This window comes from Lissotriton vulgaris, chromosome 8 (assembly GCF_964263255.1).
Source record: "Lissotriton vulgaris chromosome 8, aLisVul1.2, whole genome shotgun sequence".
NCBI lineage: Eukaryota > Metazoa > Chordata > Amphibia > Caudata > Salamandridae > Lissotriton > Lissotriton vulgaris.
The window spans coordinates 170,344,049-170,369,524 of record NC_141696.1 but is presented as its reverse complement, the minus strand read 5'-3'; the positions used below and the strand labels follow the sequence as shown (position 1 = coordinate 170,369,524).

Here is a 25,476-nt window from a genome sequence, read left to right as displayed (position 1 = left end):
ATAATAAACAAAGGTAACAAAACCCTAAGCCTGAAAAAAAGTTATTTTTGTAATCAATAAGTAACTATTTTTTGCTTAAAAGACATTGTACCATCCTTACTAAATATTTAAAATAGTGGTTAATCGTTTAGAATATAAATATTAATAGTGAATACAAATAATTGTGTTTTTTAGTTGTGATAATGTTAATAAATTCGTGTGATTTCTAGCTTCCTTTCAAGTAGATCTTATCTACTTGCGGCCGACCTGGGGGAGGAGTTCCCTTTTGGTCTTCTACACCCTTCTACGTAGACTGACTCCGCCTCCTGTAAATACCTGTTACCTGCGCCCAGCCCTGGCTGAGTGCAGCGCAGACAGCTCAGGGACCCAAGTAAGAAGCAACAATAAAGGAGGGCTTGGATAACCTGGAGGGGCGAAGCTCCAGCCACCATGAGCATCTCATCATCAGATTACAAGTCCAGCGGCAAGCAGATCACAGTCGGAAACACGGTCAGTACTACTCATCTGAATACATAGTCTAGTGATTCCTTGTTTGTGTCCAGCATTTATATGAATATTTATTTTTTACGTTAAAGGGGGCAAGAGGCTCATTAAATATTCAAGTTCGAATGCACTATCACCGAAGTTGCATGGTAACTTTTACTGTAAACCCTGTTAGGAAGAGATAAAAGCAATTTAATCGGAGTTAAACGTCATGTTTCGCCAATTTGTATTGATTATTGTATTTTGGGAGCAACATGACATTCTCATTCATTAGGACCGAGTTTCGTACCTAGTAAAATTAGATAAAGGTTCCTCTTACACTTTGGGGTATGTACAGTTTTAATCAACTGGATGTGAGTTTAACACAATGACACCTGGCGCACAGCCATACTAACTGAATGCGAGTCTCACTCACGCCTTTGAGCACCACCTCGCTAGTTGGGTGTGGAGTCTCGTCCATAGGGTGTGAAGTTTTAATTTTGGAGCTCAGTGCAGCACCGTCTTTTCTATTCAAAGCCTCTGAACGCTTTTGAATGAGCTGTGAATAGTGAGAAAGAAGTGCCTAGTGTGAGAATGCATAACGTGAGTGTTTACTATGAGTGAACGTAATTCGGTGTGGGCGGGGGTTACCTGTAATTTGCACACCTCAAAAATGTACCTCAACACTACAGAACGACCACTATTTGATGACTCGGAGACTGTGATAAACCACAATTTCATTGGGCAATGTGTCCCCGATTTAAGGCACCTCCCAATACATACGACTATCGGAAAACAGTCAATTTGATAAAAGGGTCCACATAATAACTAGTTCTAGATCAGTGGAATTGTTAAACGGTTTTATTACAAATTGAAAAGTAAGACAATATTCAGCAAATGGTGTAGAGATAGGGTTTCAGAAGCACCGTGATGACTGCCTCATACGTCTCAAAGGAGTTATTCTTTTTTTCATGAGGTGGTAAAGATTGCATGTAACGGTTGTGAGAGGCATCTGAAACAATTTTAATAAAACTCTCTTAAAACCCATCGGGCCAGTCTTTTCTGTGATTCTTGAGCAGTAGCTTCAGATATGTCTTGCCTTTAGATCACACATGCATTAAGCGAGTCCTTCATAAATCAATCAACTTTTTTATAAAGCTCGACTGCTCAACTGCAAGAGTCTCAAGGCGGGGGGAATCTGCTCTTCAGTTGACAAGCCAGGTCTTGAGGTCCTTCCTAAATTGTGACAGCAATGGTGATTGCCTTAGGTGCAGAGGCAGGGAGTTCCAGGTCTTCGCAGCGAGTTAGAAGGATCTTCCTCCAGCCGTGGTCTTGCAGATCTGTAGGATGGTGTCCAGGGCCAGTTGGGCGGAGCGTAGAAGTCTGGTGGAAATGTAGAAGGAGAAGTGGTGGTTGAGGTATGCAGGTCAGGCGTTGTCGAGGGCTTTGTAGGCGTGTGTGAGGAGTTTGAAAGTAATTCTTTTGTTGATTGGTGGCCAGTGAATGTCTCAGGTGGCCGGTGATGTGGCTGCTGTGTGGAGGTTCAGAATGTATCTGGCAGAGGCGTTCTAGATGTTCTGCAGTTTCTTTAGGAGTTTCTGGGCAGTGCCGGCGTAGAATGCATTTCCATAGTTGAGTCTGCTGCTGATGAGTGGCTGGCTTGTTGGAGCTGGCTACAAGTAAATAATCAATCAAAGGAGAGAGTTCAGCTAGAGGATTGGTTGTATTGGACCGATATCATTTTTGATGGCATGTGGCAAATTCCTGAGTTACTGCTGTCTGCTTCATCCAATCTCCCCCATATTCAGTTTCTGCCACTCTCTCCACTAGTTTACTCTCATTCTACTTCTTACTTGGTATTTTCTCCTTTCACTCTGATAACGTCTCTTTAAGTGCACTGTGAGAGATACAGAGAACATAATGTTTACTCTTTTATTTTGAATCCTCAAGTAGCCAATCGGGAAGTTACAACAAAAGCCTGCTCTATAGTGATGATTTTCAACAGGAGAATAATCAATGATAGTCTGTTAAAAGGTCCATGTGGTGAATAATGTCACACGTCCTCTCCAAATCAAAGCAGACCTTGTCAAACTAAGGAACATTTTAGAATGATAGATATTTATTTTAAACGTTTTATATAGGGCAAACATGACCCAACAGGGTATCAGAGCACTTTACAAAGAGTCCTAAAACATGAGATGGAATAAAGTGAGGCTAAATAACAAAGTTGTTGTGACAGGTACAGACGGTCAGCTCTGAGCTAATGGAGAAGGAACAGTAAAACGTAAAACCCAAAGATAAAAAATATACAATGGCATAAGTAAGCATTAGAACATGGGTGTTAAATATAGCAAAATGTTCAGGAACCACACAGGATGTAGTAACGCCAAACTGGGTGAGGAGACCCATACAGAGCCAGACTGACAAGATAATAGACCACGGCTAATTTCTAGTTCAGAAAGTATTCATCAGTAAAACTTTCACTTCTTTTTTTTTTTTTTTTTTTTTTTTTTTGAAGGATTCACTTTGGTTTCCGGAGGCAGAGAGTTCCAGATTCTCGGGGCAATACTAGAGAAGACCTGAGTATACGTCTTCTTCCTTTAATTTTTTTGGTTTTAGCAGCAGTGTGCTAGAGCTCCTAGAGTATCGTCAACCGCTGGAATGTTCCAGTTTACGAGCGAGGTACAGAGGGGTGTTGAAATGAAGGGCTTTATGAATCATGCAGGCAATATTTAGTTGTATCTTGGACTCGTATGGGTGCCAATTTAGGGATTTAAAATGTAGAGAGATGTGGTTGCTTTTTTGGATTCTGTGATTCGCCTTGCAGCCAAGTTCAGAGAGGCCATAAGTGGAGTGAATTTGTTGCCAGGTAGACTGCAAAGGGTTGCACTGCCATATTCCAAACTTGAGATGACTAAGGCTTGAACAGCAGACTTGAAGTCTTGAGGCGGGGAGGAAGGGTTTTATTTTTCTTAGGATGCTCAGTTAGTTCGCTCCTTTGGTAGTTGAGCTGACCTCCTGCATGTTCAAGTTCTTATCTAGTATTCTGCCCAGAGATATTGTAGAGTCTATGATGTGTAGTATGCAGTTGAGATAGAAGAAAAAGGAGGACCCCACAAAGAGTTATAAGGGACTGGGGGGAAGACAGTAGTCAAACAACAAAAGTGTCCCAGACAGATGGACAATAGAAGATTGTCCTATTTTAGTGTTGGTAGTAAGGATATAATAATTGAATGGGCATGCCAAGAAATCGGCGGGAAAGGCAAAGGTACACAAATGTGTTTAAATATACATCAATTACGCACTGAAACGTTAAGGACAAACATAGGTTATAACAGATTCCATATAATTATTCCTAATACTTTCAAAAAGGTTGAGGATTTAAATATTGAGACTTGTCACAATGTATGTTTGGTAAAACTATGTTTTAGTTTTATTGCACTTCATCAGTTTATAGTTCACAGTTCATATCAAAGCAGTGTTAAAAACATATCACAATGGACATTTTAATAAATTTTTTTTATAAAATACATAAATAAAACAAGAAGAATCAAAAAGGTCGACGCAGCGTTTCGGCTTTCTTTTAGTACACCTTCCTCAGGACTGATTCTAAATAAGTGAAAACATTGAAAAGCACAGAGTTACCATACATTTTACTTGAAACTGTTTTTTCATCTCCATAGGAACACATTTCCTATTCCCAGTTTGTCACAGTGTTCTTTCACAAGTTGATGTGGTAATGTTCGTTTTTTTGCACATATATCAACTAGGTATATAGTTAAGGTCATCCTTACATAGTCTTCTTCTACATTTATTTTTTAACATTTCTATACACCCATTATTAAAACTTTGTTTGCCTCTCCCTTAGAACTGAATCCAATGCCATCAGACCCCATAGTACCAACACTAAAAAAAGAGAGAAGCTGGCGTGTAATCTCATGCATGCATACCTCATTCCAAATGGAGTTCATTGCCCATATGGAGAATGTTGGTTGGCGAAAAGTCCTTTGTGATTTTGGACGATTAGCAAATCACAAGATGCTATTATCAATTTGCAAAATGTGCTGTCTCTAAATAAAGACATAGGATTTATTAGTGACTTCACATATTGTTACCCCCTCATTAGTTTATGCTAGATGGGCGATAGTGTTGCTACATACCTAATACGAGAAGAATGAGTTAAATTTTCTTTTAATCTCGTTCACATATGCTTATATATCTCCATTAGTGGACATAGCGTCCGCTTTGTTCGTGTCTGTTAATATAAAGAATGATAGAGGATTATTTTAATTTTCATTACCCATCTTCACCTACTCTTCGTAAGTTTGTTATGGTCAGCCTTATACCTGTAGATATGCACTTGCCGGATATAGCTGCCAGGAGGAGCCACCATTTTTATGAAGATTGTCGGCAATGTTCTTCCTGCAGGGTTAGAATTGACTCCCTTATTACGATTGAAAGTAGATTATGTAAAGCTGGTCTAATTTAATACCAATGTTTCACTCACCATAGGAGCTTGGTGATTAATCGCTGCAGTCGGGGACCCCTTTCAATTTAGTCAGCCTTAGCGGAGGAACGATCAAAACACTAGGGGTTGGCCTCACGGGGTTGTCGTTCTCTGTAGAAATATTGGGTAAATTAGTTTATCTGATATATAATATTAACCTACACCCTATTTTACTCCTTGCGTTTTGTCATACACGTTTTATCTTGCTTGCCTCATGAGACTAAGTTAAGGGAACTCCAATTTAAGTATCCACTGTTCTATAAGTACATCTGGGGCGTATAATACTTTTCTGTAAGTACATCTGGGGCGTATGATACTTTAACTCCATGGTCTAATATCGTTTTGTTTCGGCTCGCCCCGCCTCTCTCTATGTCAGTATCTCATTTCACCGTAGTTACACCGCTATTCTACAACATTTGTTGCATTGGGAACAACTCACGATGAGAGCCCTAGCTTCTAATCGCAAACCTTACCCCTCGACAAATACGTTAAGTTATCACGTGTTAAGATACTGCTCACTATGATTAAATTACGAGGCTACTTGTCGGAGAAAAGCTCCGGTCTCACTCTGTTGCTCACCTTCGTCATTTGTTCCGGCCTCCCTGCTCCTATTTCCTGGCAGCCTGTCCTCGTCTCGTTAAACGGCATACAAAAAGAAATAACGGAGTGTGCTATTCGTAGCCTTTATGCATCACGCTAAGGGATTTGGCGCCTGTCTTCTGAAACCTGATTGGTCCAAAAAATAACCAATACGGGCAGAAACGCCGAGGCGACTGTCGCCTATTAAGCCTGCTCCCATTGGCCAATTGTGTTTCCATCAATTAACCCGATTGGTTCATGAAACAAAAGCGTTTCTATAGCGATATTCCTGTTTATCATGAGAGATTCTCTCGTGACTTTAGCGAGTCCCTATCTCGTGTTAGAAAACAAGGTCCCGATTCTAAATTGTTATGTAAAATTTCTCGTATAGCCCCTTAGGTTGCTTTAAACAAAGTACTCTCTCATTTTTGTGGGTGATTATTTTGTAAGACGCTTCAAACTACCTTCTGGGATACACTATTAACCCTGCGGTATCGCGTTCTCCATGCCTGTTATGGCTCTATGTAGTTATCTTGTAATTGTTTCAATCGTTACCTTTGATTATACTGGTACAATTACTACAACCCAAACAAGGGTATGTACCCGTTGGCAACGCGGTGTCATTAATGGTTGGTTGGGAATTTTTGGTATTTTCTCTGTACGTGTGTACAAGAGAAGGCAGCAAAAGAGGAGGCAATTTGGACAACAAGAGAAAGAGAAGGGAACAATTCTATATGTCCACTTTTAATAGTGTAAGATGTGGTTTGAACTCTAGAGAGGATTGGGAGAAACTGATCAAGGAATAGACATACTTCAGGATAGATAGGTTGTCTTTCTAATTCATCACCAGTATAAAATGGCCCTTATAACCTCAGAAGAACTAAAAGCAAGGGGATCATACAATCTATATTAAAACATACACCCCTTATGTAAATGTAACAATACAATATATATAACATACGAGATAGCGGACGATTGAAACAATTACAAGATAACTACATAGAGCCATAACAGGCATGGAGAACGCGATACCGCAGGGTTAATAGTGTATCCCAGAAGGTAGTTTGAAGCGTCTTACATAAATCACCCACAATAATGAGAGAGTACTTTGTTTAAAGCAACCTAAGGGGCTATACGAGAAATTTTACATAACAATTTAGAATCGGGACCTTGTTTACTAACACGAGATAGGGACTCGCTAAAGTCACGAGAGAATCTCTCATGATAAACAAGAATATCGCTATAGAAACGCTTTTGTTTCATGAACCAATGGGGTTAATTGATGGAAACACAATTGGCCAATGGGAGCTGGCTTGATAGGCGACAGTCGCCTCGGCGTTTCTGCCCGTATTGGTTATTTTTTGGACCAATCAGGTTTCAGAAGACAGGCGCCAAATCCCTTATTATTATTATTATTATTATTATTAGGGGCATTTGTAAAGCGCCTGGTGTACGCCTACAGGCGTGTCCCCGCGCTATAAAAGTGGGGTACTTAGCGTGATGCATAAAGGCTACGAATAGCACACTCCGTTATTTCTTTTTGTATGCCGTTTAACGAGACGAGGACAGGCTGCCAGGAAACAGGAGCAGGGAGGCCGGAACAAATAACGAAGGTGAGCAACAGAGTGAGACCGGAGCTTTTCTCCGACAAGTAGCCTCGTAATTTAAGCTTAGTGAGCAGTATCTTAACACTTAATAACTTAACGTATTTGTCGAGGGGTACGGTTTGCGATTAGAAGCTAGGGCTCTCATCGTGAGTTGTTCCCAGTGCAACAAATGTTGTAGAATAGCGGTGTAACTACGGTGAAATGAGATACTGACATAGAGAGAGGCGGGGTCAGCCGAAACAAAACAATATTAGACCATGGAGTTAAAGTATCATACGCCCCAGATGTACTTACAGAAAAGTATTATACGCCCCAGATGTACTTATAGAACAGTGGATACTTAAATTGGAGTTCCCTTAACTTAGTCTCATGAGGCAAGCGAGATAAAACGTGTATGACAAAACGCACGGAGTAAAATAGGGTGTAGGTTAATATTATATATCAAACAAACTAATTTACCCAATATTTCTACAGAGAACGACAACCCCGTGAGGCCAACCCCTAGTGTTTTGATTGTTCCTCCGCTAAGGCTGACCCAATTGAAAGGGGTCCCCGACTGCAGCGATTAATCACCCAGCTCCTATGGTGAGTGAAACATTGGTATTAAATTAGACCAGCTTTACATAATCTACTTTCAATCGTAATAAGGGAGTCCATTCTAACCCCGCAGGAAGAACATTGCCGACAATCTTCATAAAAACGGTGGCTCCTCCTGGCAGCTATATCCGGCAAGTGCATATCTACAGGTGTAAGGCTGACCATAACAAACTTACGAAGAGTAGGTGAAGATGGGTAATGAAAATTAAAATAATCCTCTATCATTCTTTATATTAACAGACACGAACAAAGCGGACGCTGTGTCCACTAATGGAGATATATAAGCATATGTGGACGAGATTAAAAGAAAATTGAACTCATTCTTCTCGTATTAGGTATGTAGCAACACTATCGCCCATCTAGCATAAACTAATGAGGGGGTAACAATATGTGAAGTCACTAATAAATCCTATGTCTTTATTTAGAGACAGCACATTTTGCAAATTGATAATAGCATCTTGTGATTTGCTAATCGTCCAAAATCACAAAGGACTTTTCGCCAACCAACATTCTCCATATGGGCAATGAACTCCATTTGGAATGAGGTATGCATGCATGAGATGACACGCCAGCTTCTCTCTTGTTGGTACTATGGGGTCTGATGGCATTGGATTCAGTTCGAAGGGAGAGGCAAACAAAGTTTTAATAATGGGTGTATAGAAATGTTAAAAAATAAATGTAGAAGAAGACGATGTAAGAAGGACCTTAACTATATACCTAGTTGATATATGTGCAAAAAAACGAACATTACCACATCAACTTGTGAAAGAACACTGTGACAAACTGGGAATAGGAAATGTGTTCCTATGGAGATGAAAAAACTGTTTCAAGTAAAATGTATGGTAACTCTGTGCTTTTCAATGTTTACACTTATTTAGAATCAGTCCTGAGGAAGGTGTACTAAAAGAAAGCCGAAACGCCGCGTCGACCTTTTTGATTCTTCTTGTTTTATTTATGTATTTTATAATTTTTTTTTATTAAAATGTCCATTGTGATATGTTTTTAACACTGCTTTGATATGAACTATAAACTGATAAAGTGCAATAAAACTAAAACATAGTTTTACCAAACATACATTGTGACAAGTCTCAATATTTAAATCCTCAACCTTTTTGAAAGTATTAGGAATAATTATATGGAATCTGTTATAACCTATGTTTGTCCTTAACGTTTCAGTGCGTAATTGATGTATATTTAAACACATTTTTGTACCTTTGCCTTTCCCGCCGATTTCTTGGCATGCCCATTCAATTATTATATCCTTACTACCAACACTAAAATAGGACAATCTTCTATTGTCCATCTGTCTGGGACACTTTTGTTGTTTGACTACGTATGCAGTTGAGAGCCATTAGATGTTTCAAATATTCTTCAATAGTGGGACATTGCTTGGGTGGGGAGATAAGGAGGAATTCTGTTTTTAGGGAGTTAAGTTTGAGATGGTTGGAGGTTAGCCAGTTTTGGGTTTTGTGTAGGGTTGTGTTGAGTGACTTGATATCATCCGGGAATAGATTTTCAGGTACACTTGGGTGTCGTCAGCATACATGTGATAGTGGATGTTAGATGCTTTGAGGATTTCAGTTAGAAGCTCCATAAACCAGTTAGTGTGTGGGTGAAAGCGAGGACCCATGAGGAACCCCGAGTGAGAATGGAGTGAAATTGGAAAGGGACTGATTGACTTAAATTCTTTGTGTTCCGCTGTGGAGAAACGAGGCAACCATTTTAACTCTCCCAGATAGACCCATCCTGCATTCCATTAGGTTAAGGAGATTGTCACCTTTGAGAGTATCAAAAGCTGACTAGAGGTTGAGGAGGATTAGAAGGCAGGACTCGTTCTAAGGAATCATTGTAAACACATCATCGACAATGTGAGTAAGGGCTGTTTCGGTGCTGTGACCCTGATGAAATCCAGATTGGAATTGATCAAGTAGCTGGTATTCATCTATGTGGTTACATCGTTGGACATGTTCACATTTCTCAAGGAGCTTCAATAGAGTTGGAATGTTAGTGATTGGTCGGAAGTTATTAAAGTCCTCTGGATCTGCAGTGGTTTTTTTAAGAATGGACAAAACCTGCCCCGACTTTAGGTAGTCCAGGATCTCACCTTGTAGTAGGAAGGCATTTACTATCTTGGTGCAGAAGGGGACTAAGGACCTCTTCATCTCATTAAAGAAATTAGAGGGAGCGGGATCACTGAAGTGATTTGAGGGTTTCAGTGTTGAAAGAATGGGTATGGAGATTTCGTCAAAGATTGTGAATTGACTCCAATAGGCACAGTTTTTTGGGGGTGTGAACAATTGCAGGATGAGGCTGTGAGGGAAGGGGTGAGGAGGAGTTGAAAGAGGGTAGGACAGTGATACAGGACTTGGTATAGGATCCAGTTTTCTTCATTTCACTGGATGGCTACTTAAAAGCGGATTTTTCACAGAACCCTCACCTGCCCTCCACATAATCCTTCTGCCACACAGTTTCTCGGTCTTTATTTAATTTTCTGATATTTAAAAAGCAAGTTCTTCTCCGCCTTAAATTATTGAAGAACAGCCCCTCTACATCCCTGTTCACTGCCTTGAAGGGTACTCCTCCTTTCTGAGGATGCATCTATGATATAGGGTACGGGACACATTTTGGAGAACTTGGGAAATTGATATGTAGCAAATTGAGTAGCCCACCAAACGAGGCCCTGCATTTTATTCAGGAGCATTGACTAATCCTCATCATAGGTTTATGTGACGTGTTTTTGTTTTAGCACTGTTCATTTTTGTCCGCCTCTCCGAAGGTTAGTGAGTGATCTAGGGATCCTCCTTGTTGTGTTTTTTTTTTTTTTTTTTTTTTTTTTTTTACAACAGCTGAATTTGGTTGATATTTGTCTGGCTGTAATATCCTTTATGCAACAGGCACTTGTGGTAATGTGGTAGAAGGTTCCTAGCAAATGTATGTTCTAGAAATGGAATCTGATGGATTTCAGGGAGGAATGGAATGGTTGGCTTGGGACAGGTGTAGCAGTTGCCAGACTGAGGAAAGAGTGGAGGTCCGTGGATGCTGCGGTGGCATTCTGTGACGAGCATATTTTCTCAGATATCACCTACACTGCGAGTTTGGAAATAAACCACTTACAAATTTGCTGCTGCCGCCTATGGTGCTTTCTTCAGCACTAAAGATCAAGGAAAGGTTTCAGAATGAGATGTTTAATATTACATACAGTTTTCAAGTCGTTTTTATTGGTGAACCGTTTGTTTTATTAATTGGATTGTATGAATGATATTTTAATATATGAACTGTCTTTTATTATATATAACTACTAGTGATATGTTCTGTTATTTTTTATGGTTTGTATAACCAAATAAAGATTCTATAGCATTGAATCGAGTAGCCCAGTCAGTAAGCATAAAGATAGGGCAGATAAGTGGGAGGTTTAAGGTTTGAAAAGTGAAGGATTGAATGCAAAATAGACAGTGTGTTATCAGTTTTTCCTGGTGTCTACGTTCTAGAGCATGAGTTGATCTTTGTACTCTTGTGCTACAAACAGCACATTTTTGATCCTGGGTATTGTTGCTTTTTTTAAATTAAATATTGGTGAAGGTTAGGCAGCTCCCCCAAAACTAAAGTTTTATAGAAACTATGAGGACAAAACAGCCAATGACAGCCAAACGTTGGCAGCCTTCTCCAGAACTATTGACTTCGCCAGTACTTGTTTTGCATGAAACGCAAGCTACAAGTAGATCTTTGTGTTTGATCATGTATAATCTGAATATGTTTTCATCTTGGGTGTTTAGGTCAGGTAGGGTCATTTCTACTTCCTTGGAGTTTTGAGAGATCGGGGTGAGGTGTAGGTAGAGAAGATTCTGAGTCATAACCAAAGAAATTTAGCCAATGTAAAACTATTTCAATGTAATTACAAGTCTGCTGTCCTTTTACTTCAGGGTTTGAAATATTTTGAAGCTTAATGCATTCCAGTGGTTTATGCAAAGTCAAGATAATGACTCACTAAGAGAGTGTCTACTGAATAGCATTATGTCTTGTAGTTCCTGTTGGAATTACTTTGAAGATTTTGTAGTGCTTTATTTAGGCTCTACCAAACTGCAGCACATACTACAGCTTCTGGTATTTTAAGGTGAGAGTTTCTGCACTCTTGTGTTAAAATGAATTTCTGCACGTCCCTTTCACTGTCAAAGTCTAGTGGACCAGCAGATTCACACTGTTGGCAAATAATTGCTCGCTTGAATCATTTTGTAAATATTTAGTGAGTACTGTCCGTTTTTTGTTTGAATGCTTCTAGAGACTTCTTAGAGCAGCGTTTCACAATTATTAGTGTTTGCAAATTTTTCTTTTGTAGTTGAAAATTTATAATTTTGAAAAACTCATACTTCCAATTCTGCTCTTGCAATTGGTTACGACCTAATATTGGTTGCTCTAGGCCCACCAAAGCTATCCCGCGTCTCCCATCGCAACTTTCTGCTGACTCCGCTCGGATTCTTTGGCCCCTGTTTCTGAAATCCTGAAATGTGGCTTTTTTAGTGTGGGCGACAACGTTAAAAAAATACCATATTTCTAAATACTCCCTCAGTGTTTCTGCAATAAAAAGATGTGCTTAACAACACATATACATTTAAAAAGTGCCCTCTCCCTGTTCTGTGCTAGGCCTGTCTCCGACTGTGACAGGATCTGACTCTGCCCTGTGACCTGGGGGCAGCACCACACATGCCTTCGTTACTGATAGTGGACTAGTGTCCCTAGTTTGGATTTAGAACATAGAGCGGTGGTCGCAGCATTTAGTGGTTAACAGAATCAGTAGTGTGACCAGACCTTTTTTTTTATCTGGGTTGCTCAGGTTTTCTCACATCTTTAAAGGTCTGCTTCTAACTTTTGCCCAGATCCTTGCACTGACATCCAGAGTGCATGGTTGTGTGTGTGTGTGTGTATGTAGCCAGTGTAGCACATACATGGTGTGCGAATGAGTCAGAGTATTAAGCGGAATTAATTTTGGATACCCCTGGCCTGGCCTAACACAAGATGGAGGTTGAGGACTGTGCTCCTAGTCTGGAAGTGTACTGCTTGCATTCCTGCAGCTGGTCGGAGGAACCCCAGACACTGAAGTGAGGGAAATGGAGACAGGGTTCCTGAGAGGCAGTTTGTTTGGAAGGAGTTTGTTTAGTCTCTCCGAGCTCTGCCATTTGGTGGTCTGTAAGAGTGAGTGGTGAACTGCAGTCTCAGTTGTGAAAGGTGACGAAGTGTCTAGGTGAAACCTGCTCTTTTTTTCTTTCACTGAATGCTCTTTTTAGCTGGTGTGGTATTGGCTAGGTGCAGAAACCTCTGTGCCTCTATTGTAGATGTTCTAGGATAGAGACCGCCCCAGTGGGGGTGGGACAGGGTGTGGGGCGTGTGGTGTGTGTAATCTCTAGGTACACAAAGGCTGGGTCTGGAGAACAGCTTGGAAAGGAGAATTGAGAGAAGAATCCCCTTAAACCAGTTATACAGTGGATCCCTTGTCTGGAATCTGTGTATAAGTGGGATACAAACCACCCCACTTGGTTCCAGTTCCAAGTTCTCTAAGACTAAGGAAGGGAGTACTCTGCAGAGTACTCACAAGACTGCTGTGTCAACACGGCTGGTGTCTATCTTACAGCCAGACTGCCAGAGGTGGCTGGACAGCACTAAAATCTGGATTCCCTGCAGGAGGAGCTGTGTCCCTGCCCTTGAATGCCTAGAAGTGTGCCTGCCTGAGAGTGAAGGGCCTGCTTGCCCTGGAAAAGGAGCAACTGTTTACAAAAGAGCTAGGTTCAGCCTCTCCCACGTGAATGAGTGAGAAGCGATCTGCCTGAGAGCGATATTGGAGGACCCTGGTGCCTGTGGGTCTCCACAGGCTCGAATTCCTGTTGTTCGTGGGAACGCAAATTAGCTTCCCGGAGCTTCAGGCAGGGGAAAGATAATTTTGTAAAAGTTACTTTTCTTTTTTTTTTTTTATTGCAACTCAGAAAAACATTTACATTTACAAAACGACCATAACATATACAAAAATCATACAGCGATAGCAGAATGAACATTGCAAAAATAGCATTATCAAAGTGATTCAAAGCATAATGCATGGTAAATTTATATAACATGAATCATTGCAGGTAAAGAGTTTTTCCGGATTAAAAAAAGGAGGGGAAATAAAAAAAAAAAAGGAAAATGAAATACAGGAGAGAAAAGAAAAAGGGGACGAGGGGGCAAGTTCTGACAAACAGATAACCATCAGATATTAAGAGGTCCCCAGATCCATTCAAACCTCAGTATTGACTTTGTGCCCCTAAGTCTAGCCAAAGAAGGTTCCATACGGAGAATATCGTTGAGCAGAGCCCACCACTCCATGATTATCGGAGGGTTTGGGGAGATCCAGGCACGTGCGATAGTAAGTTTGGTGCAGGACAGCATAATAGTGATAATAGCCTTGTGTGGGGTGTTAGTGGTATTTAATATCTAGTAAGACTGAGGAAGCTGTAAGTGGAAAGAGACCATTCAGTTTTTGATTAATTATTTTACCCAATGCTCTCCAGCATTCTACTAACATAGGGCATGAGTACAGCATATGTACCAAATCCGCTGCTACTAGCGCGCACTTGGGGCATTTAGTTTGGTCATTATAATATGAGTTCCCAGTTCATTTGGAAATTCTTTCTGGAGTATGATAGAGCATACAAGTCGTTCTAAATTGCTGGAGTCTTAGATTAGCTGAAGAGACGGCGTTATTAATGTTACGCAACGACGTGTTAATCATCGCAGTAGTAATGTTACTATCTAATATTTTGCTCCATTTTTCCGCTATTTTATTACATGCAGTATTTTGGTAAGTATTGAAGCATTTATATCCAACACTGATTAATCCCTTATTTTTATGTAAATATATACATTCCCAAATATCCGAATCCGAAATATTAAGGAGTTTCATCTTTCGAATGAGGAAGTCGCGTATCTGTATATATTTGTTTCTCGTGCAGTCGGTTGCTTTATAAAGAGTTTTTAATGTGTCAAAACTCAGAAATCCGTGTGCTCCATAAAGGTCCCCAAGTGTCCTTATGCCGTGTACTGACCAAGTAATTATTGTGCCAGTACTAAAGATTTCCGGGAGTCCCGGATTGCCCCATAATAGTAATTTAGGTTGAAAAAAAGAGGTGTGACAGAAATCCAGGATATTCCGCCATATTTTAACTAAGTCCCTAGCGGTCTTAAACCTGACCCTTTTAAAGTAATTGGGATCGTTAACCCTCCATAGAAACATATTAGAGTCCATGTCTAACATAAAGGTAAGAAAATAAAATTGGTTATCTGCAGACACCATATTAATTAGGCGTTGGAGACGTTCTATAAAAGTTGACCAAAAATATAACTTAAAGTCCAGAAAGTTTAACCCCCCTACATCTAGAGGCCTTTTTAATAAAGCCATTGAGCGCCTAGCTTTCCGATACCCCCAAATAAAGCTGCTAAATATGCCATCCAATTTTTAAAAAAAACAATTATTGAGGGCCAGAGGGATAGAGCGGAACAAATATAGAAATTTTAGCAATATAATCATTCGGATCAGATTGATTCTGCCTATGATGTTTAAGGGAATCTTGTGCCACTTTTTAATAGACCCGTGGTTTTGGCTAGGGCGTCATAGTTTATTTTAATTATGCTCTTTATTTTATCAGAAATTTGAACCCCCAAATAAGTTGCAGTCTGGCATAATCCTACGGTTGGCAATACAGGTTTGTAATTCGAGACTATTTGAGTTTTGTTTAAATTCAATTTGTACCCGGAGATATCTCCGAATCGATTAGCCTCCTCTGTAAAACCCTTCAATGCTTCAATGATGTCGGTTGAATAGATAGCTATAGCATCGGCATAAGCCGTAATTTTTAATGTATGGGGGCCAAACTTAAAAAGAGAGATACAAGGTTGGGATTGCAAAGCAAAAAGGAATGGTTCCATTGACAGGGCAAACAATAACGGTGAAAGGGGGCATCCTTGTTGGGTGCCCCGGGCTATAGAAAACTGAGTTATGATACCAGCGTAACTGATTTTAGCTGTGGGGTTATCATATAGGGATTGGGTCCATTTCAGAAATTTACTGCTGAAGCCAAGATTAGTCATCACCTGCCAAATGTAACCCCACCCCACTCGGTCAAAGGCTTTTTCTGCGTCAAGCAAAATCATGCCGAGTGGGGTGGATTCCTTGTCTGCAATGTCGAAGGCAGTTATTGCCATATTGATGTGTGCCGTGGTGTCTCTGCCCATTACGAAGCCATGTTGATGCGGGTTGACAATTTTCGGTATATATGGGGCCAACCGATTGGCCAGCACCTTGGCAAATATTTTGGCGTCAGCATTGACCAATGAAATAGGGCGGTAAGAGCCACAATTATCAGGTGGTTTCCCTTTTTTCAAAAAGAACACAAGATTTACTCTATTCCAAGAGAAGGGGGCTTTCCAGTGGTTACCGATATAGTTGATAACTTGTTGGAAAAGGGGATCAGTTCATTCAGGCATATTTTATAGACCTCTATTGGTATTGCGTCTTCACCGGAGGCTTTTCCGGATGGTAAGGAGGAGATCGCCAGTCTAATCTCCTGTTGGCTGATATTATTAGACAATTGTTCCAATTCGAGGGGCTCAGATGCTCCTACAAAAAAATCCAGATATTTTTGAATGGCTACCAAGGTGGGACATACTGCAGGGGTATACCGTTTTTCATAAAACATTGCGAATTGCTCCAGGATTTGAGCTGGTTGATCACATATTGTGTTGTTAGGGCCGCTTATATATTTTATCAAAGTACTAGCTTTTTCATCCGCTATTTTATAGGCCAGCAATTTTCCGACCTTGTCCCCGCTCTCGTATTGCGAGAGACGTGTTTTGCGTAGATTTAAACAGCTCCTTTCCCAGAAAATAGTTCTCAGTCTAGCCTTCAAACACCCTAGTTGTAACCCTAGTGTAGTCACGTTTTCGGGGCATGAGCGAATTGCATCAGCCAGTTGCAGTTCTACAGTCAGAAAATCGTTAAGACATAATTTATTTCTCCTGCGACGTTCAGCGTTTTGTCTGTAGAGAAACTGCTGCGTGAACCTCCGAACGCTTGCTTTACAAGCATCCCACACAGTAAGGCATATGGTGGAATTAAGATTAAGCTAGATAAAGTCTATAATATGCAGTTTAAGTTGGGAAATGAATAAAGTGTTTGTACACAAGTGCCTGGGGAAAGAGAAGGCACAGGGCGCTGTGCGGTTCTGTTTGGTGCCAAAAGAAAATAAGATGGGGTTATGGTCGGAATTAATTCGTGGGCAGAGTTCTATAGCACTATACTTCAGTAGGTTATCTGCTGCCCAAACCATATCAATCCATGAACAGAGTTTATGGGGAGCAGAGTAGTATTTGTAACCTGGCACGTTGGGGAAAACACTGCGCCACACATCCTTGATATTGTGAATGCGGCCTAACTCTAATATGGCGGCACAGGTTCTCCGCATACGTTGGAATGAATTGTGCCTGGTGGTATCAATCTGGTAATTCATTATACAGTTAAAGTCATCCATAATGACTAATTCCCCTTCCCACTGTAATAGTTCCATATTTAATTGGTCAAAAATAAATGCTTTGTCAAAATTTGACCCATAAACCACACAGAAGACAAATTTTAATTTTTCAATTAGTATTTGCACTAAAGCCCATCTGCCATTCTTACCACAAGCAGTTCTACGTATCTCAATCTTAGAGCATTTGTCTTTTAGAATGGTGACCCCTCTTATTGAAGCATTAATAGTAGAGCAAACAATCTCATCATAGCCCAATTGACCAAGTAACTTCCTGTCTTTATAAGCTATGTGCGACTCGGACAGAAAAACAAAATTCGGGTTGTGGAGAGCTAATTCTTCCCGAACCAACCTTCTCTTATTTTTACTATTTAAACCTGCAACATTCCATGCAAGGCATTTTATGCGCACCATTTGAAAAGAAAAATCTGATAAATCTTGTCATTCTGTAAGGCTGAAATGAAAGACAATGTACTCTTGAAATGATACCAGAATTCTGCTACCTGAGTTGCTTTTCCCAGCGCCTTATGTTTTGACAAAGTAAATTATGCTCACAGTTAGTTTCTATAGTGTTCGTAGTCGTAGTCTAAATAAGTCTTTAATGTCCTTGCAGTCGTAATCGCCGCTCCCTCCGTTCGCTCTGTGAAAACCTCCGTCAGTTTCCCTCCAGCCTAGTTTGTAGTCACTTCACTTCGCTTCACCGGAGACACAATGTAGCTGCTGCCTCCGCGAGTAACGAGAAATTGCTTCTTTGTTAATTTTCATACGCGCTCAGAATCCCGGAATGGTTGAGGGACCATAGTATATCTTGAAAGTAAGAAATCACGCAATCTCGGGTAGGAACGGGGAGCTCCCACTAGCCACTTCTACTCAGCGGTGTCTTCAGTCCGCCATCTTGGAAAAGAGTTACTTTTCATCAATATTTATTAAAAGTCCAACTTCACCATTGAATTGGATTTTTAATAACTATTACAAATAGGTGTCCAATTATTTTTCTAATTGATCCGTTTCCCGAGACACAGTATTAGTATTGTAATCTGTACTCTAGTTTTCTACATAGGACAGCTAGGCCTACCACAGTGAAAATAACTTTTGAGTGCTGTAACGACTGGTAAATCAGATATGCCAATCATGAGATCACTAATCCATAACAACAATTTACAAAGGGAGCACGTGCACTTTGTCACTGAACAGCTGTGGCAAAGTGCCCAAAGCATTTAGACCAGCAAAACGAGTCCAATACACAGCAAAAACACAGGAGGAAAATGCAAAAAATGCAGGGGAGACCCACACCAATGGTGCCAGGTCTAACACTATTTAATAAGCGGTCATACGTGTAAAGGGTTTCATGGCACTAATCCACACTTATGGTCTATAAATCCTTTGTCGATGTTATATGCCCTGTTTTCTAGTCTGTGATCACCTAACTTCCTCTTTGGTCTCTCTTGGTGAAACCTTGGCATCCAGTTTCTTTGTCTAGAACTTCCTGTTGTCTCTGCTTTGCATAAATTCTACATATCTCCTCCCAATCCAACTTGACACGCTTGGACACTCCTTTTCTCCCACTTGTTTCCTGCTTCGAACAGATAACCACCCCTGTTCCAACCTGTCTTTTGTGCCTCTTTTGGCGAACCCGTCCGAATATGCACTATGGACCACCTGCCCCATCTCGCTACGCACTTTTCAGGCATGCTGTACAAACACACTGCCCTGCTAACTTGAAGCATATTATACCATCCAGCCCTCAGCACATTTTCTCTTGAGCGGGTTTATTTCTAACTGGAGAGCTAAGAAATGGGTGCAACACCCACTTAGCTGAAATAGTTTTACCCCTTTCCCCATTGTGCTGTGGGCTAGTGGATGCTGCAGGACATATTTCCGAGTAAAACTTGTTTGAGCCTTCACTGTTTTCAAGTCCTTTTTTAAAATGTATATGTGCCCGCTTGCACTTAGAACATGTACTGTTTACTTTTTAAACCATCATTCTTAATGCAATAGGTCTCGCATTACTGAAAGTTAGAGTTATTTGCGTTTCAAATAATTATGCAACACGAGTAGCTCAACCTTTCAGTAATGCAAGAGCTATTGCATTGCAAATACTTGTTACTACTGAACCCGAGTGAAAGGGGTTTCTTGTTTGCACTATCGCCCACAGCGCCCTTGCTATACCACTGGCTCAAGGCATACATTGGGTGCATGCGCATCACAGCATACAACAGCAAATCGATGAACACAGATCTGCACAGCCCAAATGTCCTTTCTTATCAGCTTTCCCCTTCATTGCAACCACTGCCTGGTAAAGGAACAGGGTTCACAATACCATTTAAAGGTGCTCATTGTGAGGCTCGCATTGATGGTAATGATGGATGAAAACAAAGACAACACACCTCCAACCACACACCCTATATGGTGTAGCATGCTACCCATCAAGGCAAGTGCTTCAGCGCCCACAAGGGGTAATAAGCACGATATAAATATTGCAATACATTACGAGTACACAAAAAGATGTGGTGTTTCGTTATTGAACTGATTGCTATAATTTCCCCTCAGTAACCAGCTGTAAATACATTAGACTTGTCTGTTCATCATATACATTCTCCTGCTGTTTGAATTCTGTTACTTCTCAATGTAGTAGACAACATTCCAGTTGCTTGTCTAGACTTTTAACCTACAAATTTACAATAGAATTTCCTATCCATTCAGACAAGTGATCTGTGGCTCTTTCAAAAATGCACTTTCCCAACAACCTGCTCGGGAATAAAGCCATGCGCCATTTGAAAACACAAGAGGGTGGTGGGGTCTCCCCTTTACAGAGATCAAAGAAAATCTCCTCACATGCCAATTGAAGTCTGAAACGGTTTATTGACAAAAGAAAAATTGGTGTTTTGTGATTCACAAAGTTAATCAGCCAGGTGTTCCCCGGCAAAGGTCAATAGAGGTAAACTTGTGGAAAGAAGACCGTACTCGCATTTATGTTCTACTCTCCAAAAATTTCTAGTAGTAGTCTCTTTGTAATTGCTTAAAATGAACACAAGTTACCAAGTTGAGCTCATGAGAACTAGAGAGAGCGGTCTTCAAATAGTTCAGTTTTTGGTTGAGCAATCTCGTCTCAAACGTTCATACCTCAGGATCCGACATGAGGCTCCATCTCAGAGATAGGCTCTTTGCGTGGTCAATGTTAGCCCTTGCAACAACTAGTGATGGTTGAACTAATTAATACAGGTTAGTTAATTTTTGGTTTTCACACAGGCTATGAGCAGGTCCTACCTTATAAAAAGAAAACCGCAAAGGGACTAGGAGGTCGTGCGGTGCTAGAGTTCTAACACAGATGATGCTACTCAAGTTTTGCCAAAATACATCCCCCCCCCCCACCCCCCACTTTATATGCATTAACCAAAACAAATGTTCTTCTTAAAAACGGTGTCATTCTAGTTTGTTCCCACTTTGCCTCCAGTAAAAAAAGTGCACCATAGGTGTGAACTGAAATGGGTTAGGTGGGTTGGTGAAAATGCAGATTAATCGGTGTGGTTTGTTATCACAGTCCAGAAATATTACACAACCTATGTCTCTTGTTTCAGGATTTGATGCTGTTTTTGATGCTAAAGTGCAACATTTCAAGTAACACACCTGGAGAAATCAGAGTGTGCTGTGGGACCATTAAAATAAATACATCCTCAACCTCTCTTCTCCCGACTTGGAACCTCCCCTTCTGTCCATGTGATGTTTAACCCCTTAAGTGCTACTGACGGCCAATGGTCGTCAGCAGCGCTACCTCCCCAGTGCTGCGCACGACCATTGAACGTCCATTCAGCACTAGTTCTAATGGACAGCGCAGCACTGGGGAGAAATGTTTACACGCAGCTAAGGTGTTAAGCACTGCCTGTCTGCTGGCGGAGTAGTATAATAGCGGATGTTCATGTATTGTTGAAGCAACAATGTTTGTATTTAGAATTGTCCTTGTCCCAAAGATATGCAACTAATTAAGCTTTCAGATTTGCTGTGTAGAAGAAAATAAACGTTTGTTTTTTGTCTCTTTCCTAGACCTCAGCCATTGTGCAGCTAAATGTCGGGGGAGAAATCTTCACCACCACCATCAGCACACTGAAGAAATGCCAGGGCTCTAAACTCTATGATCTGTTCAGCGGACAGCCCAAGTTGAGAGTGGATTCCGAGGGAAGATTCTTCATAGACCGAGATGGCACATATTTTAGGTATATCCTCGAATTCCTTCGCAGCAACGTGGTCCCCACCCAGTTTGTGCAAGATGTTTATAGGGAGGCCTTGTTTTATGAGATTGACCCTTTGGTGAAGCAGCTTGAGGACTCTCCGTTGATCTTTGGCGAACAAGTTGGCAGGAAGCAGTTCTTGGCTCGGGTACCCAACTATCGTGAGAACATTGAAGTGATGATCCGTATCGCCAGGGCTGAGGCAGTGGCCTCGCGACACTCCAACGTGATTGTGTGCATTGTCAGGACTGAGGAGGACGCCAACAAATGTCACGATGCCCTGAATACCCTTGACACAGATAAAGATTCTGTGGTGAAGTTTGGACCCTGGAAGGCATCCCCGTCCGTTTTAGACCTATTGGACTGTATTAAAATTGACATTGAGGCAAAGGGCTACAAAACGTTGTACCAACCTCATGTTGCTGACAAAGGCTTCCGTTTTAAATCCTATGACTTCTTTTACAAGTTCCTGTTTACATGGTGGTAACAGGCAAACAAAGGACTATAAGAAGCAGCAGAAAAGCTAATTTCAAAAACATTTCCCACAGAAGAGGCACACTATATAGCAAATTTTACTGTGCATGTTTGCATTGTCACTGGAGGAATACCTGTGACCAGCCAGTTTACGTATCACAAGGACTTTGTTCCATCACATACTTTGCAGACCAAGCATTAAGCAACAGTGGTTGTCCCTGTTGAACTAACTCTGAGTCCATAAGTTGTCTTTTTTTAAAATCCATAATATCCTTTTAAAAGGCATACAGGACCTCCATAAGTTTAAGGTTGTGCTAAACTGTTGTGACTTTGCAAAAGAAGGATATAGAAATTGTGCAATTCTAATATTGCAACTGATTTAGGAAATTCTATGCTGAAGGATGGAGGCTGTATTGACACGAGTAGCGTAGCCCAAAAATTAGAGCGTTATGGAATCCTAAACAAAGGTTATTCCTGTCAGAGGTTTCAAACGTTTTGTACTGGAATTTTAAGTAGAAGTCACCAGGACAAAGTGATTACGATGTGAGTGCTGTAACTGCCATGTAATCAGTATTGCTTAGAAGTTTAACACAAAACCTTGTGTGTGTACATACTTTATATTCCTATGGATGTGGTATGTAGAGAAGTGCCTTGTCCACCACTATTTATACTCTGTAGCTATGAAATTAGAATTTTGCATCAATTGGAACCACTCGCAGTTCTGCAAAGCGAATTTGGGCCAAACCTTTTACTATCAGTTGGGAAACTTGGCCACAAATAAAAATAAGCACAAGTAGGCCGAACCCTATTTCTGGTATTTTAAGCCGCACACTGGTTAAAGTTTTTAAAGTATTACCTTCTTTCAAAGATTAGATAGTCATCTATGCCCATTTACCAGGAGGATACAGGACATGCAGTTGTCCAAATGATGGACAAGATAAACTGCTAAACATCCTTTTCTTTAAACCGGGAGAAAAGCCCCAAACATTTCTGGACTACCTACTCCTGTTACATGGTCATGTTTTGTGAAGAAAATGACTACTAATCTCCAATGGTGGCAACTAACCTGCAAAGGGTTCAAAATGGACATAGAATCGTTTTTATTATCTGAGCTGCTGCTTTCTCTCTGTCATGAAAATTTGGATGTGTCATGTGTGCTCTCTACCTCTCAAGGTGCCAAAACTTAATTAGAAAGAAATGCAGACTGTGTTGTCGTGTTTGCTAGTTGATTTCGTACTCCTACATTGTTAGGTTACCTGGAATCAAGCATTGCCTCAAACGATGACATGCATGGTTGATATTCTGTTGTAAGCGAGGGTAGAAATGGAGTTTACATTTGTTGTATGTAGTAGTAAGTGAAGCATTCTTGAAAAATAAGCCACAGAGGTTTCTGTAGCAAGAAACTGTGCACATGAAAAATATTGAACTGGAAACGGAGGCACACCTTAAAAACAAATAATTGAGGAAGAGGTTTGTTTACTCGTAGGTTCAGCTGCAGAAAAATGTACTTCTGGGAGGAAGAAATCTTTCAAAATCTAAACGGTCTTTTGATTGAAAATGTTTTTGTGTGTTAGATTGACTTCTCCAATTTATCTATTGGTTTCTTGTTTGAGGCACACATTTGAGAAATATAATTATGTACCTTCTTAATTGTGAAAAAGGTAAGAAATTGTCCAACGCAATGCCAGCCTTTGTAGAGTGTGAGAAGTGCCTGCTCTGTCATTTGCTGCTTTATGCATTGTTGGCAAAGTATTATACCTCCTACGTGCCTTGTTTTCCCAATTGGTAATGTGTACATTTGGATGCCTTACTGTTTATTTGACAGTGTCATCTGCAACCAAGGGTGTATGGCCAATGCAAAGAGAGGCACTGAGCCTCATTAAATACACTACACTGGCCAAAAATGTATGGCCTCCAAGTGTGAATCACAATGTATTAAGCAAGTTTTGGCCAAACTGTCATGGCAGTCCAGAGATATTACAGTACCAAATATTCAGACTACCTTTTCTGTATTTGTTGAGGAGAAGGAGCGATGGCTGCCAATTTAGGCTGCTTTAGCCACAGGAGTTGGACAAATTCAATGGTGGTGGGACTGGAGGCAGCTTTCTTTCGGAATGGGTGCAACTTTTAGAATTAACCATAACGCTGTCTCTGTGTGCTCTTATAGAGCAGAGCTGGTAAGCACCGGTGAAACCAGAGGAAGAAAGACACTGGACTGCCCCATTAAATGGCATGCAGCCATGTCACACCTCACCTTCCTCTTAATGTTGGTGTCCAGCATGTGAGTGTTTTTTGGTCCAGAGTACATTTGTGACTGTTTCATATCTGGTTACAGCATTGGACTTAGGCCATCTGGTAGTGGACCAAATGCATGACCGGACAATAAAAATATGGTATACCAAATAAAAGTGACACAAACCATCTCCACCATTTACAGCTGGGTGTCTCAAACCCCCTGAGAGGAGACGCCAGAGAGGTTGATAGAAGAAAACTTTGATAGGTTTGCCAATTGAGTCCAATTCTTCCTATCAAAAATCATAATTAAATTAGTGATGTGGAAAAAGGAGGAAGCAGGCAAACATAGTTGTTACTCTTTGGTTGCAAAGAATGTGCACAGCCAGCTTGAGCGAGTTGCAGCTCATCTCTGAATTTAGCTGAATTTAGCTGTACATGACGCCTTTGCTGGTAAGGAAGATCAGAAGGTTCAGGGGTCATCTAAATTTAATGTAACCAACTTGGCCTGAAAGTGTTGTAGAAATAGTTCAGTACATCTAGTTAATGATAAGAGGTTGATGTCTTGATGATCAATGCTAAATGAACATTGTATGGAAAACACCATCATATGACCAGGACAAACCTCAGAGTTGGTCGGGGAGAAGAGCAGGATTCAGTGTCGTATTGTAATCTGTTTGTATGGTTTACAAGTAGTGGTGGCTAATGTATGGTCCAGGAAAGGTGGCTCCATGCCCAATTAAAAATAAATATCCACATCAAATAAATGTGCATACAAATCCATCTAACTAGGAGTCACTTGCATAGTTGGTGGATATTCAATGAATCTGGCCTCAATTTGACCCCCCTATATCTGCATAAGATAGAAAGAATCCTATTGGCAGCCGACATTTTGACTGTATGAACAGTGCCATTTAAAAAAGTGTCTTCTCCAAAGGAAAATGTTTGTATTCATTTTAATATTAAAAGCAACTTGATGAAGTTCACTAATTAGCATGAAGATAGGCTACTTAAATGTACTTACTTTGTGTTTGTACAGCTGACATGCCAAACAAGGACTGTGTCCGATATATGAAGTATACTGTTTATTGTTTTAATTAAAATGTACATGATCTTTTTTTTTTTTTATTAAAAAGTTGCCTTCCAACCTTGGCCAAACCTTATGGTGCTTAAAAAGTATTTGGAGCTTTTGTACAGGTTTTTTGTTCAGGAAAATGAAGCAAATAAAATAAGTAGTTTTGAACGTT

At 40.5% G+C, this 25,476-nt stretch overlaps 1 protein-coding gene across 1 annotated transcript; it reads left to right on the top strand.

Moving 5' to 3' along the window:
• Positions 1-294: 294 nt before the first annotated feature.
• Positions 295-25,476, top strand: KCTD14 (potassium channel tetramerization domain containing 14). The gene is made up of 2 exons (XM_086933902.1): positions 295-489; positions 21,339-25,476. Exons 1-2 carry the CDS (start codon positions 430-432, stop codon positions 22,008-22,010), a joined length of 732 nt encoding a protein of 243 aa, XP_086790028.1. The 5' UTR covers positions 295-429; the 3' UTR covers positions 22,011-25,476.